The 12825-nt window shown below is 43.5% G+C and overlaps 1 protein-coding gene across 1 annotated transcript in view; it reads left to right on the top strand.

Annotated features, from left to right (window-relative positions):
• The window catches only part of NRXN3 (neurexin 3), a 1415138-nt gene that overhangs the window by 19724 nt on the left and 1382589 nt on the right, over positions 1 to 12825 (top strand). Inside the window, exon 2 of the mRNA XM_090271249.1 lies at positions 12108 to 12125. Coding sequence (XP_090127375.1) covers positions 12108 to 12125 — 18 coding nt within the window. The remainder of the gene's footprint in view (positions 1 to 12107; positions 12126 to 12825) is intronic.

Raw genomic sequence — 12825 nt, forward strand, 5'->3', positions numbered from 1 at the left:
TGCTGGTTTCTTCTCCCAGACCCGTCAAGGGGCTGGTGCCCCACCTGTGGCCCGGCAGGAACAGTAGTGAACTGAGACATAGGTGACTGGAATTCTGGTTTCAGTTTGAACACTGTCCATCTGGGTGGACATGTCAGTTCCTGTGTATTGGGCCATTTCTCTCCTCTGAGCCTCAATGAATCCTGTACAACTTTATGACACTGATCACAATTACAATTAAATAACATTGTCCAGTTATTTGTGGCTCATCTCCCCAGTTAGACTTGAAGTTCCAAGAGCTCAGGACTCATGTCTGTCCTGTTCATCTGCTATCATGCCAGTGCCTGGCACAGACTCTTGACATGGATCTATGTAACAAATACATGTCAGTGGAATGTAAAATGAAAGAGATGAATCTCCATGACCTGCTACAACTCTTCTGCTTTTAAAATTTCCTGCATCTCCCCTACTCTGTTATCTTTGAAACAATCACATAACCCCCCCCATTTTTATGTTTCTACTGTTTTTTAACTATAGTACCACAAAAGTTACAAGATAAAAATGGTGATTAATAATATTTATAACTTCAAAAGCATGTTTTCAATACATAAAATGTGGAGTTCCTTGCAGGAGTTCCCCATCTTCTTGCTTGATCTCTGTCATTCTTGGCTGTGATGCCTCCTTGCCTGGATCCCTGAGCTGCCTCTGGAAGGGCCTGCGAAGTCCCATTGACCCCTTCGGAGGGGGACCGGCAATAATTAGGAGGATACATGCACGGTTCTCAGACTCAAAAGAAGATTATTTCAGGACCAAGGCAGACATCATACTAATTCTACATGGCCACACACCCTTGCTTTACAAAGGGAAGAAACCAAGCTTGCTTATTTTCTGAAAATGGAAGAAAGGGAGGAAGATGAGGGAAAGCAGAAAAGCTGACGGAGACTTAGTAGTAAAAGAGCCCTCAGTCGGGGCTCCTTGCTTTCTCCTGACAGTTCTCAAGTCTCTAGAAAACTCCTGTTCTCAGAATAAGGACTTGTGGAGAAGCATTCAGTTGACAGTTCCCAGCTAACTTGAGCCAGTATGTGAACCATGGCAGGCACTGCTCATCAGTCATGACCCCCTCTTTTTTCCAAGCCCACGGGCAGCCCCAGACTCCTCCTTAACACATTACTCTAGGATGTCATGAATCAAAGAAAAGGGGATTAATGTGTGCTGAGTGTGGGGCCAGGCAGATTGGTAGGCATTTTATATGCATTTGCCTCTTTATATCTTGACAAATCAAAAATTTGATGGAATCCCCATTTTACAGATGAAGTTTAAGCAACTTAACCAAGGTCACGTAATAAATAGCTAAGTTGGTATGTGAGCTCAAAGAATATGGTCTTTCTGGTACACTGTATGCCCAACCCTCAGGGGTGTCAACGTGACCACTGGCCCGTTTTGGTGACATGTTCTTGTAAGATCTCTCTGCACTTAACTGTTGCTCTCCATGCCCTGGGGGCCACTTCAGGGTGTCTTCAGCAAAGACTTAGAAGCATATTCTCTGTCAACCCTGAAGCCCCCATTAGTGCAATAAAAGATGACCAGATACAGCTGCCCTATCCTGTTTATGTCCTTTCTTGGCTTATTGGATTGACTAACTGTATCACTCGCAGTTATTTTGAGTCTCCAGTGCCTAAGTCTGTGTCTGGCATTCAGTAAGTTGTCAATAAATGTTCGCTATTTCGAACTGAACCAGACACAAAGGCTCACTGTGGGAACAAAAAAGGGTGCGGGTAAGAGCCTTCCCAGCTGTTCTGAGAACCTTAAAGCCAGCCTTTCTCCAACTGTGTTTGGTGAGATGTTACCAGGAGGGGGGAGTGTGCAATGTTTCAGAAACACTGGGACAACTAAATATTTCACAGCGTATCTTAGTGTGAGTGATGGAGTCTTGCCGTAGACGTACTTGATTACCTTTGTTTAACTCACTGTTTTCTAAATTTATTTGGCCACAATATTTTGGGGTGGGGAGGGCATGGGAAGAAACTCCTATTCAAGTCTTGCTGGATGTTTTATTTTTGTGGAATTTAGTTGTGGATATCTTGCCCCAACTTATAGTTCTTTCTCTGAAATACAGGTCCCAAGATCCTGCCCAGCAGGAGATGTCATGGTCACTCTAAAATACTTAATGACCATCAGTTCTTTCCATCAGTTTTCTACACCATTTTTTTTTTTTGAAATTTGCCCTTATGTCCCATAGGGTGATATATTTGGGCGGTTAGACCAGTGAGGGAAGAATAAATAGGGATAGTATTATAAGAAGGAAAAGGGCTTTGGATTCAGGGAAATTGAGTTTAAATCCTGGCTACTACTTGTGAGTTGAATGGACTTGGGGATACAAGCTTCCCTGAACGCTGGTTTCCTTATCTGGTAAATGAGGATAACAACAGTCTACATCAGGATTAAACACACACACACACACACACACACACACACACACACACATACACACACACACGTGTGTGTATATATACACACACAAAGGCTGCCATGGGCAGCTGACACATAGATGTCTTCAGTAAAAAACAGAGATTATAACGAACAATGGTCCCTGAGCTTGTCTTCTGGGTCATAGTTTTGAATTTCTTTTATAATATTGTTGTGAACAGGGACCCTATTTAATCTTTTCTTCCTTCCTTCCTTCCTTCCTTCCTTCCTTCCTTCCTTCCTTCCTTCCTTTCTTTCTCTTTCTTTTCTTTCTCTTTCTTTCTTTCTTTCTTTCTTTCTTTCTTTCTTTCTTTCTTTCTTTCTCTCTCTCTTCTTTCTTTTCTTTTCTTTTCTTTTCTTTTCTTTTCTTTTCTTTTCTTTTCTTTTCTTTTCTTTTCTTTTCTTTTCTTTTCACTAGGATCTAGGATAGTGGCTACTAAGGAATTGACACCCAGTGAAGATTCCTGGAGTGAATAGATCAATGACATAGCACTTTGTTGTTTACAAAATGTTTCCATGTTTATGGTCTCATTTAAACATCAGTGCAATCTGGACATGTAATTAGTGTCATTGTTCCCACAAGTGTGGGTGTGAAAACTGAGTCTGAGGCTGAGTGAGTTACCTAAGATCTCAGCTAGTACTAAAATGAAAAGTTAAGGCTCAAAGCCATGGCTTCTGTAAGCAAACTGTGACATATACACTATTCAGCCTTTAAAAGGAAGAAAATTCTGACACAAACTATAACATGAAGGAACCTTGAGGATATTGTGCTAAGTGAAATAAAGCAGACACAAAAGGACAAATGCTGTAGGATTCCACTCATATGAGGCACCCAGAATAATAAAATTCATCAATGCAGAAAGTCGGATGGTGGTTGGCAGGAGGTATGGGAGATACTATATAATGGGTACAGAGTTTCAGTTTTGCAAGATGAAAAGAGTTCTGGAGATGGATAGTGGTGATGGTTGCACAACAGTCTGAATACACTTTATGCCCCTGAACTGAACACTTAAAAATGGTTGAATAGTAAATGTCATGTTATGTTATTAATTTACCACAATAAAAAAAATTAGGAAAACAAAACAAAAAAACCTTGGCTTCTGATTCCAAACCCAGGGTTCTTTCCTGCTGTTTATAACAGTGCCCCCTACGGAGGAGCTGCAGCAGGCCTCTTCCAAATCCAAGGCTCTTTTTGTCCTGAACTGCAAAATTTGTAGAACTCACCTCCACTGAAACCATGGGAGACCCACCTGTTTCTCCCAGACCATAATTCCAATTGGCATAAGCCCTCAGGGGCTTATAATCCTCTTTCTCAAGGAAATCACTTGGGTCAAGTAATGCAATAATTATGATTTACCAACATTGATCAGTACTTCCTCTGTGCCAGACTCAGTCTTGGTACTTCTGCATGAAGATTATCTCCATTTTACAGATGGGGAAGTAAAGCCTCAGAGAGGATAGTTAACGTGCCCAAGATCAAATACATAGTATGTGCAAGAGCCAGGATTGTTACTCAAGTGTTTCTGACTCCAGGAGCCTGTGCTATCTGCAGGGTGCAGGGAAATTAAAGATGTCTCTATCTAGGCTGTCTCTGCAACAGGAGGGTGTATTCCTCTCTATCCTACTAGACGATGGGACATCCTATCGCTTAGGTCAGTTTCTCCCTTGATTTCCTGGTATTCTCTGAGCTTCAGGTGTGTACCTCTTTTCCTACTGGGTCATGCTTACTTAAGGAGGTCAGCATCCATAGGAAGATGGCATTTGGGCCCTGACCCCTGGCAGTGTCCATGTGCTATGAGTGCTTTTCTAAAGGTGGGAGTGTAGGTGCCGACCTCATGACCTAAGGCTGGTAAGTATTATTTAGCTAGAGATGCCTTTTGTTTGCAAGGCTTAAACAGCTCAATTGAAGCTCAACTTGGCACTTGCAGTTTATAAGGGATGTGTCAACAATCCAGCAGGGACACTAATATTAACATTTTCAGTAAGTTTTTGTTGAACGTTTACTCTGTGCCTGGTGTTGTGTTAAGCACTTTATATGGATCATTTCATTTGATTCTAACAGTCATATAAATTAGGTACAGTCAGTTCTGCTATAATGTGTGTTTTGAAAATGCAAATTTGTCCCAATGCGATTGATATATTAGGGAACTATTTGAGCATAATAATTTTGCTTTTGATTATGCATGATATCATCCGTGAGAAACACTAGGTGAAAGCAGAAAGCTGCAGCCAGGTGAATCAAGCTGTGTAGGAATACACAAAGTGCACACACCTCAGCACATGCCAGCTGCTTCAGTTACCATGTGTGTTGCAAGCCACGCCCACCCAACTTCGGATGACCCTCTTCTCACTACTGCGCAACTCACAAGCTTCCCACATCCACAGCAAACTTCAGGTTCCTTTCAAGTGCTATACTTACTGTTGTATTTCCATGTTTCTTAACCATTAAACACATATAAAATGGGTTCCTGTCTTTTATTTTTATTTAGTTTTTGACGGGATGATAATGTACACAATTTCATAGGACTTCTGTGCAGATAAAACAACTTAATACATGGAAAGCATTTAACAGTAAGCATTCAATTATTTTGGTATCATTTCCATGTTACCAGTATGAAACTGAGAATTTTTAAGCTCATAACCTGTCATTCTTCCATCATACCAGCACCTTGAATCAACCTGCTAAAGGACACAGTAAGACATCAAAGCGCAACATAATCGCTGCTCTTAAAGATATGAGCATAGGAAAAATTAAGAATGATAATTGTGGAAGTTATTGTCACTGTCTTAATCATGTGTCACGGATGATGTGTGGGGGTTTCAGGCCCCAACCCCATTTTTCCTAGAAACTCTATGCTTTCTACTGTGCAATTTTGCATAGCACAGTGAATTTAAGGAATGCATAGGAGTTCTGAGTACCTTGCTAGCAGAATTGACTCTACTACCATTTATTCCTGTGCAGCTGAAGAAGAAGCTGAAGCTGAGAAATTTGACAAAAACAGTTTTAATAACAAGTGGCAAACCAGGATTGAAACCCGAGGTTGCTTTAGCCCATGTCTATGCTCAAAATTCCTAAAGCATAGAAGAATGAAAGATTGCTGTCTGTACTGATCTCTGATTGTATCTGTAGTAGGGAGACACCTCTTCCCCCACCTGTCAGCCAAGCTCTTATTCCTAAAGCCAGAGCCACTGCATGTACATTAGAGCCCCTCAGGTATCGGGGCACAGCGATGACCTGGCCCACAGGGCCGTCCTTGTTCTTGCTGCTTCTCATCCTGCTCCTCTCCCTGCTGCTGCCTTCCCCAGCTGGTTGGCACCTGACACAGCAGCTACCCTTCCTCTCCAGCTTGCAATCTGGAGTTATTAGCATCAAGGAACAAAAGCAAACAGCACCAGGGCTTGGGGGGCTCAGTCTTCTACAAAGGAGGATAAATGGGCTCTGTGTCGGGGATGAAGCTAACACCACCTGGCCTTTTGTGGAGAGAGAACTCTTCCTGTGTTTGAAGAGCTCAGACAGTGGCAGCTGGAAAGAACCCCGAATACAAGAAACCCCGCCCCTTTGCTGCTGGAAGTTTGCGTTAGCTCCCAACTAAAAAAATCGTTTCTGTATTTGTTCCCGCAGGAAAGGGAAGAACCTGTGCTCATTCTCCCCAGGGAGGAGAAAGATAGGCTGCTGGGGAGATGGAGCCTTTTCTGTTATTCCTCCTTTTCTCTCCTAATGTAGTAGTTGGGTGTGATCCTCAGTGGAAGGCCTGCCTCGGTATTTGTGGGCCTGGGGCAGGAATATACATGAGGCCACCAGGCAGCCTTCCCTTTCTCCACCTCCAGCACCACAAAGGCCCACAGTTGTGTGCATGCCTAGCCTGCGGAAGTCCACCAATCCTGCAAACAACCCCTCCTTGGCCATTTCTTGACTCTAGAGAACATACCTCAGTGGGTGGGGCTGCTTTTGGGAGAATGGACCCAGAGAAGAGGTCAAAGCCCATGTGGATGAGGGAAGATTTGGGCAAGGACTTCCGAGTACCAGAGTGTCCTCTACAAAGGCACCACAGCAGGTGCTGCTGGTTCTGGGTTGGAGCATCCATTTGGCCCCATGGACTCCTCAGTTCTTGGGGTGGGGCGTGGCTGCAGAAGGACAAAGAATAGGCTCATCTAAAGTACGTAGCCAAGGATGGGGCTGCAGTTATCCAGTCTATGGTCATGCTGCATCTGACCCCTTCCATCTGTCCTGGGCTCTGCCTTTTTCTCACTCCTGGGAGAGGCCCACTCTTCTAATCCCTAACTGGTCCTGGTTTGAGATGATTTCTTTTATTTCAGAATATAGTTTGACCCTTATCTGATGTGCTGCTACTCTGAGCATGAGAGATATTAATAATGATAGAGCCTCTGGGTCTTAGTTTCCATGTCTGTAGATGGGCTGATTAGTGTTCCTACCTGTTAGGGTTGTGGTGAGAAGTAAGATGTATACAAAGCACTTGCTGCAGTGCCCAGCACACAGAGAGTGCTCCATAAATATGAGCTTTTTTATGATCAGTATGGCTTTATGCCAGGGACATATACACATTACCCCATTTTATCCCCACAGTCAGCCCATGATGTGTGATGCTGGACACAGTAATCGTCTCAGGACTAGACATGTGACCTCAGCCAAACTGAGGGAGCCTTCCCAAGACATTTTGCTAGAATGACCATAAAAGAGGCTGCTCTCTTTTCTCTTGGGCTGCTGGATTTTGTCTTCGTTACCATATGGAGACAACCCACATGATAATGAGGCTGACAGCAAAAAAACAGGATTTCTCAATGTAGTACGGGATAAAGCTGGACCCAGAGTCCAATCCCAGCTCTGCCCCTCTGCCCACAGGCATGTACATGCCTTAACTTCTCTGAGCTTCAGTTGTCTCATTTGTAAACGGAGATACTAGTAGAATCTATCTCAGTGAGTTGTATCAGTCGAGATGATCCCGTCACTATTCAGTACATATTGCTCGTTACCTGTTACAGGCCAGACCCTGCGTAAACACTGGGCAAACAAGTGTTCAGTGAAACAGACAATAGTTCCTGTCTCATAAAGCTTGTGTTTTAATGGCGGGGGGTATAAAAATTAAAAACATAGACCCAGCGTATAATGTCAAATAGTGATTAGTGCTACGATCAAAGAGTATGTGGTGGAGGAGGGTCCCTATTTTAGAAAAGGTGGTTGAAGAGGCCTTTCTGAGGAAGGAATGTCTGAGCTAACACCCAAAGAAAGTGAAGAAAGTCTTGCATATGCCTGACAAAGACTGTTCAGGCAGGGAAGTAACAAAGGCACAGGCTCTAGGCAGGACCTGCTCCATTAGTGTTAGTTGCTTCTGCTGTCATGATGGGGCTGAGGACTGACTCACATAATGGGACATCTTGCCTCTCCCATCCTTCTAGCTTTGGCGTTTACACTTACCTTGGTGGAGAGCAGTTGCTCAAAAAACAAACAAACAAACAAATAAATAAATAAATAAAAATTAAAAATTAAAAATGTAAAAAAGAAAAAGAAAAAGAAACAAAAAACCAGAGGAAAAAATCCCAATGAAAACAAATTCTGGCCCAGCCTGCAGCCACCTCTGTTAGGAATGCCATGCTCAGACCAGAAGCAGCAACCCAGAAAGGGAAGGGTTTGAAAGCTGCCACCACCTATCACCCACTCTGTTTGGCTTCACAAGCAGAGAAGAAATAAATTGGGACATTCCTGCATTCCTACCTCCACTCACTACCCCACAGACACTTAGTGCGTCTTCAACAACTTCATCCGCAACTGTGTATGATCAGCATGGTTGTTTTAAAGTTCAAAGGAAACAGTTTCCCGAAGTTTGAGAAATTCAGTTCTTCTAACTGCAGGGGTGGGAGTCGGGGAGGAGTGGCAGGAGGACCCTCCATCTGCCGCTGTTGCACTTGTAGAGTATAGCTTAGCCTGGGGAGCCTTCTCGTCACCCTTCATTTGGACTAGATCGTCTCAAGAGGCAGGAGCCTGAGAGTCCCCCACTTGCTACTTCCATACCCCCCATGCCCTGGGGGGAGCTTTGGGGAGCATGGAGCGGGCTGCCTCCTGCAGGCAAGGCCCAGTCAAACCTTCCGGGACCTGACCTGGTGAACCCTGCCTTGGGTCTGACCTATTTTCTGGAAGAGAAAATAGAATATAGATTTAAATGCTGTGGCACTCTGGAAAACTACAGGCCCAGCAGTGTGAGAAAATAAAACAGCAGGGGGGAGCAGGGAAGGGCTGGCAGGGCTGAGGGTGCCATCTCCCCTGGATCAAGCACATCTGGCTGTCAGCTGCCTTTTTTCTGCAGTTTGCCCCCACGTTTTAATTTGTTTTAAAATTGATATAAACACATATTTACATATATATATGTGTGTGTGTGTGTGAATATATTTCCTCTGGCCTGTTCTGGGCCCCAGTGCTGCTCTCCCAAACACAGACCCCAGGCTGTAAGTCAACCGCAGCCACAGACAGAGGGCACTCCGGGGATGACTCCCTTGGAAATGGGAGAAAGCGAGGCATGGAGTCAGAAACCACCACAGCTGCACCCTAGGGCAGACTTCCTTGTTGTGTGATCATTGGAAGGGTTTTTGTTTTGTTTTTAAACATTCTTGTCCTTTGCTCTATGAAGGCAATCAAATGACCAGCTGACATCGCCCAAAGGCTTTCCATATGCCAGGTACTATTCTAAGCTCCTGCAACAACCTTAGAAGGTAGGAACTATTACCACACCCACTTTATGGATAAGGAAGAAATGAAACACATCCAGCTGGGGACTCTCATGACCTGGTCTGCGTCACATGCCTACCTTTGGAGCTAAGGTGGGGGTCATCTCTACCAAGCCATATGGATAATGGGTAGGAAGACAACCGGGGCTTGCTAGGAAAGAAAGGGAAAAGGATGCTCGTCAGACATTACAGCAGATGAATACTGTTGAAGTTCTGCCCCCCCCACCCCCACGCGCCCATCCTCCTGCCCATCCCCCATTCTACTCCTACCTTTGTCATTTCATTCTGTCGGTCAGAACTGAATGCAGAGATTCAGGTAACTCAGGTGGCATAGTGTCCCTCTGTTCCTCAAACTGGACAGAAACCACAGAACTGCCTCTAGGTTGATGCCACAGCCAGGAGCTGAGTTTGGACCCTGACCTCTTGCTAAAGGGGGCGTTTTCTTGGTGGCCCCCTTTAGTAAGAAGAGATGCTGGATTGTTTTAATGCACAGGACTAGAACTGGGGCAAATTAAAATATGAGTAAGTAAAACATAAGAAATAAAATTGGAATTTGTTTTGTCTCCTGCTTATGTTCACCCAGAACCTGTCCACTCCCTCTGGCCCCACTTTCCCCTAAGGAAAGGGGAGGGAGGAAAGACTACCCAGAGGATGGGAGGGCTGGAGCAGAGGTCTTCACTCACAAGTAGAAGAGTTGAACCCGAATCACCAAAAGAAATACAGCTTAATTTCTGTGGTCTCTTGGCATTTCCAGGGAGCCATCTGGTCAACATTTTTTGGTAATTCTGCCTGTGGTAATTCAAAATGATAATAATCAGAGCAACTAACATTTATAGTGTTTGCCTTGTACTGAGTTAAGTGCTTTACAAGTATTTAATCTCATTTAATTCTCATAACACTGCCACGAGGGAGGTTCTGTTACCTTCCTGTTTTAAGCTGAGGAAAGGACTCTAGAGTCACCCAAGGCCATGGAGCAGGCTGGGAGTTGAACCCAGACCTGCCTGTCTCCAAGATTTAGGACTCTTCCCACATGCCCAAATGGGCAACTTAGGATTGGAAGAATTTGGGGGTTCTGAGACATCCTGTCTCTCTTGGGTCTTGGTGCCCCCAAAGTACATGTGCTGATGAACAGTGGTGTTGACACTCCAACCACTGAACTCAGCCACATGTAAATTGTTTGATGCCTGTTTAATGAAGGAGTATTCTAACAACTGCTATTCTAGGCAATCCATCAGGCATCATTCATGGCTCTGCTTAGTTATTTACGCAGAATGTTTTCGCTTCTGTTCTCTTTTGCCTCTTTTCTTCCCCCCTGTGGCCATTCCACCCCTAAATCTAACAGCTCACTAGAAAACCTGAATGGGGGTGTGGCTGAGGAATGAGTCAGAGCTCTCTAGAAGCCTCTTTGGGTAGATAGAGCTCCTGGGGAACTCGGTGTTGGCTGGAGAAATGCCCAGCTGTGGCTGTGGGTATGCCCCTCCCAGATGTTGAAGCACAGCTCTGTAGGTTGATTCCTAGATTTTTCTGGGGTGAGAGCCCTAAGGAACTTGCTGGAACTTGACAAATCCAATGGCAGTAAATTAGAGCACACTCATTGGGGTAGCTGGGAGCCACTCACCCAGCTTCGTTATGGCTTCAGGGTGCTCATTAGCTTGCAAATTGAGTTTGGGTTCCATATTCCCTTGAGGGATTGGGTTTCAGTTGAATGAATGTTGAGCTGGGTGGGATTCAAGACATCTAGGGTCTTTTCTAGGCTCTGTCCCTGAGATAGTTGGGTGACCTTAGGCATGTTTATCAACCCCTTTCATCCTCCATCTTAACAAAAAAAAAAAAAAAAAACAAGAGTCAAAGTAGATAACGTCTATGAATATCCCAGACCTACCATTCAATGATTCCAAGTGAGTCACCCAGGATTGCCCAAATGGCCAATGGTTTCCTGAAATAGCCTTGTTCTTTCTCCTCAGTCATAGCGTATCCTCAAGGTTGGATCCAGGGGTTTTATCAGTGCTTTGAGCTGCTCTTAGTTTGGCTTCTCTAGCATGATTCTGCTTTGCATTTGAGGCTAGAAGGAGGAGATTGTGTGCACGGAGATAATAGGAGTGAACTGTTTTTCATTTTTGAAAGTTCATTGGCTTAATTCAAATATCAAGCTTCCAAGGGCTGGATGTTTATTTGTAGATACCAAAAGTAATTTCAAATGACAATTCCTATCATTAATGATAGGCTCAAAGCAAGGAGAGAAATTAAAGGGGAAGGCAGAATTTCAATGTCTGGCAAATGATCTACTCACACTCAATCTCATGCACACATACTACTGTCTGTGATGAAGAAAGGTCATTGGGAACATACTGGGGAGGGAGAGAATTATGAATGTTCTGTGATCTGTGTCCTTTAGTCCTATGTGATGAACAATGCTGCAATTTACTCTTAATTTTTATGTCTCTTATTTTTTTGTTTCTCAACAGAGTGATTTATTATTATTATTTTTTCTCTCTACTGGAAAATCTTGCTTGACTTCATGTCCAGTGTTCTGTATCTGGAGTGGGGGAGGATTTGCTTGGGTGTTGGTATGCGGAAATCAACCAGAATATTTTAACTGATATTCTTTCAGGATTCCCATTTGCTTGCTCTTTGGAGCCCTATCTGATTCCAGGATGTTGTCTTTCCGGCCAGAAGTGAAGCTCACCTCTCTTGCTACATGCACAGTGAACGGGGAGCTTGGCCCCTCAGCTTGCATGGGTGGTTTTTGGGTGAAGGTAGAACTAAGTTCTCGGAAGCTGAATACTTTTGGGGTCTTGCATGAACTTCGTAGTCATGCAAGAGCACATTGTATTGTGTGTGTGTGTGCTGCTAATGCTCTTCTTCCTTTTTTTCTCTCCCTTTCTCTCCTGTCCCCTTCCCTCTTTTAAAAAATGCTGCCACAGATGTCAGTCAAGGCCCAGGTGAGTCTTTGTGTCTGCACAGGTGCTGTGCAACTTTCCCCTCTGCCAGATTGTGCATGTTTGACTCTGAGTGAGACCTTCTCCTGGGGACTATGAACAGAACCAAAATCTAAATATATTGCAATTTGATTGATTAAGGGTTAGAAGAAATGCCTTGATTTGATGAATTTGTATTGGTTTTGAAGAACCATTTTAAAACCAAAGAAATGTGGTTCCCGTACTTATCACTTCCATCTGATTAATATCTCTTGATAAATCAAAGAGTGGAAAGTGGCATTTTTTGAATATATTTTAAAAAGATATTCTTAAGATATGTATTCTCCAATGTAGTGAACATTTTGCTTTGTCCTCCATAAATCTATTTATCTTCTATAGCTTCATGTGATCGGAAGTTGAAGATATGACATACTCTGCATGGAAAATATGATGTGGGTAAAAGAAGGTTTCTTTCTTTTCATTCTAAGAAATGGCTTTTCCACAATGAAATTAGCAGTATTTTTTTCTTGGTTATGTAACTAATACATGCTCACTGTAAAAAACAAACAAAACTAATTTTTAAATCAGTGAACAAATGGAAGAACCATCCTTATGACAATTAAATGCGTACTCAGGCAGAGTCCTAATTTTAAGGATTGCATGTATTTAGACACATATATATGTACATACACACAAACTCAGATGAAAGGATACAACCATTTGC

Source organism: Furipterus horrens, unplaced genomic scaffold (assembly GCF_987537825.1).
Source record: "Furipterus horrens unplaced genomic scaffold, mFurHor1.1.pri manual_scaffold_3, whole genome shotgun sequence".
NCBI lineage: Eukaryota > Metazoa > Chordata > Mammalia > Chiroptera > Furipteridae > Furipterus > Furipterus horrens.